The following is a 4,223-nucleotide window of genomic DNA, read 5'->3' on the forward strand; positions in this document are numbered from 1 at the left end:
CTGAATCTGCTCAACCACAGTAGATACACCAACTCCCATCGCTCTCAGCCAAATCTTCGGTTTCTGGGATCCACTCAACCACAGTAGATACACGTAGACTTACTAAACCGGATAAAAGGCAAAACAAGTATTAATTCTCTATAAAAATGTCTATTAATCTGAAAACAGTTCCTTATAGATACTGCACTACATCATTTGCAGAACAAAAAGCCATTAGCACCGGGGGAGGGGGGGTTTTCCCTCGCAGGACTTTGTATCCTCACGGCACATTCCCACAAAATGTTTGCAAGTACATTCAACCCCAATTAACTGTTGAGGATGTAAAAAGTTTCCTTTTCCCCCATTAAATGTCAAATATTACATGTGGGGTGTTATCAGGATTGCAGAGTGAAAGGGTTAGTTAAAGTTAAGATTCAAGAGAGCGAAAAAACAGAAAAGGATATTGAGAATATAGTGGGGTACAGGAAGGATAGACATAGAAACAAAGTTAAGGGAGAAGAGTGGTGGAAGGGACGTATAGTATACAGGATGGATACATGTGAAAAGCTATGAATGGAGGAGAGCATAGACAGACAGGGATTCAGCACAGAACACCCAGGAACACCATCAGTGAAATAACGTGAGAATGATAAAACCCAATTATACATTAACCCTTTACTCACATGAAAGTAGATACAGAAAGAACAACAAATACACAAACAATATCTACAATAAAAAGGTTTCAAAATAGTGTAATATCATCAAAATGCCTTGAAAATAATGTGACTTATTGCACTCACAAAATGTTAGTAGATAAGAGGCGTGTAGCTTAGTTTAGGATACGTCTTACTTCTTTCAACTCACAGAGCAATGATATAGGTGTGAGAAGCATCATAAAAACGTTGGCATTATTTCTGCCATCATACATGCCCGGACTGCACTGTCTACAAGTCCATTTGCCTGTGACAAAGAAAAATGATATAAAAAGACATTTGCACACCAAAATACCCCATTCTCCCAGGTGATATTCACTAAATTCTGAATTGTAGTCAGCTAAAATCTTATTGTGGCAAAAATATAGCTGATCTCTTCTCCAACTCTGCTATAGTCACAGCTTGCCCCATTTACCCTCAGATTTTGGAAAGTGTTTTTTCAAGGCATTACTATCCGGTGTTTAGTGAATAAAGTCTTTAGTGACAGATTTCTACTCCCCACCCATTGGTCAAAGCGGCAACCTCCATCTTGCATCCCTGGTACCTGTCGCCATGGTGATAGCCAGGGATGGAATATAAAGATGGCTACCGATAGGTGCCCTGGGATTCACCCAGCATAGACAGACAGGATTCAGTATAGCGTAAAACAAAAAAAGGAGTACAAAGTGGTTTTATTCCTAAAACATTTGACATCAATAAATGTGTCTACATTTCCGCCACCTTATATGCCCAGACTGCAACTTCTCAAAAAGTCCACTCACCTGTGAGAAAGAAATATCAAATTAAAAAAATTAAAGACATTTAGACAACCAAGTGCCCGGTTCTCCTGGGTGATATTCACTATATTCTAAATTGTACCGAGCTAAAATCTGAATATAGTGGATCTGCAGTAAAAATTCTCCAACTCTGCTATAGTCACAGATTGCCTGTTTCCCCCTCAGATTTCGGAAAGTGATTTTTTTAGGGCGTTACTATTCAGTGTTTAGTGAATAAAATCCTCAGTGACAGCTTTCCAGCCAAGCCCCACCCCCTCCTCTCCTCCCCTGTCCCCACCCCTCAGTCAGTCAGGGAGGGAGGGAGGGATGGAGCCGCCATCTTGGCAGCATCCCTGGTACCCGTTGCCATGGTGACGGGGATGGAGTATAAAGCCGGCTGCCGGCGGGGGCCCCGGGATTCTCCCGCCATGCTCAGACCGCGGGATCTCCGCCGCAGCTCGGGCACCCGGACCTTCCTGGAGGCCATGCACGGGGGGAAGGTGCACCTGGCCCGGTTCGTGCTGGACGCGCTGGACCGGCGGATAGTGAACTGTCCGGCCGGGGAGCAGGGCCGCACTCCGCTCATGTTCGCCGTGTGCCTGCGGGAGGCCGAGCCCCGGGCCAGCTTCGTCCGCCTGCTGCTGGATAAAGGGGCGGCGGTGAACGGGCAGGACGGGGCGGGCCGCACGGCGCTCAGCCTGGCCTGCGAGCTCGGACACCTGGACGCCGTGAAGCTGCTGGTCCAGCGGAGCGCGGACCCGGAGATCGCGGACCGGGCCGGTAACACGGCCCTCATGTACGCCGCCTCGTGCGGCCGCAGCGCCGAGCTCGCCTTCCTGCTCCGCTCCTACAAACGGTTCGGCCTCCGCCTGGACACCACCAACCGGGCCGGGCTGTCCGCCCTGGGGGCCGCACGGGGGGCCGGGCACCGGGAGTGCGAGCGGGTCCTGAGCGGCGGACGGTCCCCACAGAGAGAGGGGCCCCCGGGGGCCACCGTGCGCAGCCCAAAGCCGCTCTCCCGGCAGGTGCTGGAGCGGTTCTCCCGGCCGTTCTCCCAGCGCAGGACCGAGGAGGGGGAGGTGGGCCCCCCGGTATCAACCGGCCAGGACCCCCCGGGCTCCAACATGCACCGGGCTCACAGCTGGGAAGGGCCCGGGGGGAGCTCCGCTCACTGCAGCCGCCTCCTCCGCCGGGTCACCTCGCCCGACTTCTGCCAGGGACTGCCCGGGGGTATCCTGCCCAACTACCCCGGGGACCGGCTCCGGAGGGAGAGGAGGGACAGCAACTGCAGCCGGAGCCAACTCATCCTGCCCGGCAGCAGCCAGCCACTAGCCCTGTGACTGGAGGGAGCCACCGGCCAGCAGCTGGACACAGGGGGCATCACCTGAGACACAGGGCAGGAGCCACTCCCAGGCAATCCTTAATCTGATGGACTAAACCTTCTACCCATGGGGTATGGCACTGCCAGGCAATCCTTAATCTGATGGACTAAACCTTCTACCCATGGGGTATGGCACTGCCAGGCAATCCTGAATCTGATGGACTAAACCTTCTACCCATGGGGTATGGCACTGCCTGGCAATCCTTAATCTGATGGACTAAACCTTCTACCCATGGGGTATGGCACTGCCAGGCAATCCTGAATCTGATGGACTATACCTTCTACCCATGGGATATGGCACTGACAGGCAATCCTTAATCTGATGGACTATACCTTCTACCCATGGGATATGGCACTGCCAGGCAATCCTTAATCTGATGGACTAAACCTTCTACCCATGGGGTATGGCACTGCCAGGCAATCCTGAATCTAATGGACTAAATCTTCAACCCATGGGGTACGGCACTGCCAGGCAATCCTGAATCTGATGGACTATACCTTCTACCCATGGGGTATGGCACTGCCAGGCAATCCTTAATCTGATGGACTAACCTTCAACCCATAGGGTATGGCACTGCCAGGCAATCCTTAATCTGATGGACTAACCTTCAACCCATAGGGTATGGCACTGCCAGGACACCTGCAGGGCACCTGCTTAGGACTAGAAGGAGCCACTGACTGGCTGTGCATTTGTGGCATCACCCGAAGGCAGGAGCCACAGCCAGGCAATATTTTTTATCTGAGACTAACCTTATACCCATGGGTTAAACTACTGCCAGGGACACTAACTTAGGACTGAAGACAACACTTGGCTGACAGACTGACCATGTACCCATGGGGTATGACCTAGGAGTGGAGGCAACAGTTTTATCTGATGGACTAACCTCATACACATGGGGTTACTGATGGACACTTTTATACAAGATGCAGTCATATTTTACCTGATGGACAGGTAGCCACAGGGAATAAGGTACCGGACAAGCATTCTGCCCAAGAAAAGAGGAGCTGCCATGCTAGGTGTCAACATACCTTCTACCCACACACTGCCTTGCTAGATCTGGACATATACCTTCTACCCACACACTGCCTTGCTAGATCTGGACATATACACCTTCTACCCACACACTGCCATGCTAGATCTGGACATATACACCTTCTACCCACACACTGCCATGCTAGATCTGGACATATACACCTTCTACCCACACACTGCCATGCTAGATCTGGACATATACACCTTCTACCCACACACTGCCATGCTAGATCTGGACATATACACCTTCTACCCACACACTGCCATGCTAGATCTGGACATTTACACCTTCTACCCACACACTGCCATGCTAGATCTGGACATTTACACCTTCTACCCACACACTGCCATGCTAGATCTGG

General features: G+C 51.1%; 1 protein-coding gene across 1 annotated transcript; it reads left to right on the forward strand.

Annotated features, from left to right (window-relative positions):
* Nucleotides 1-1,839: 1,839 nt before the first annotated feature.
* On the forward strand, nt 1,840-3,263 carry ANKRD63 (ankyrin repeat domain 63). Its single transcript, XM_063438953.1, has one exon. The coding sequence runs from the start codon at nt 1,876-1,878 to the stop codon at nt 2,785-2,787; it is 912 nt and encodes a 303-aa protein (XP_063295023.1). The 5' UTR covers nt 1,840-1,875; the 3' UTR covers nt 2,788-3,263.
* The last annotated feature ends 960 nt before the right edge of the window (nt 3,264-4,223 follow it).

The sequence above is a fragment of the Pelobates fuscus genome, chromosome 13, assembly GCF_036172605.1.
Source record: "Pelobates fuscus isolate aPelFus1 chromosome 13, aPelFus1.pri, whole genome shotgun sequence".
NCBI lineage: Eukaryota > Metazoa > Chordata > Amphibia > Anura > Pelobatidae > Pelobates > Pelobates fuscus.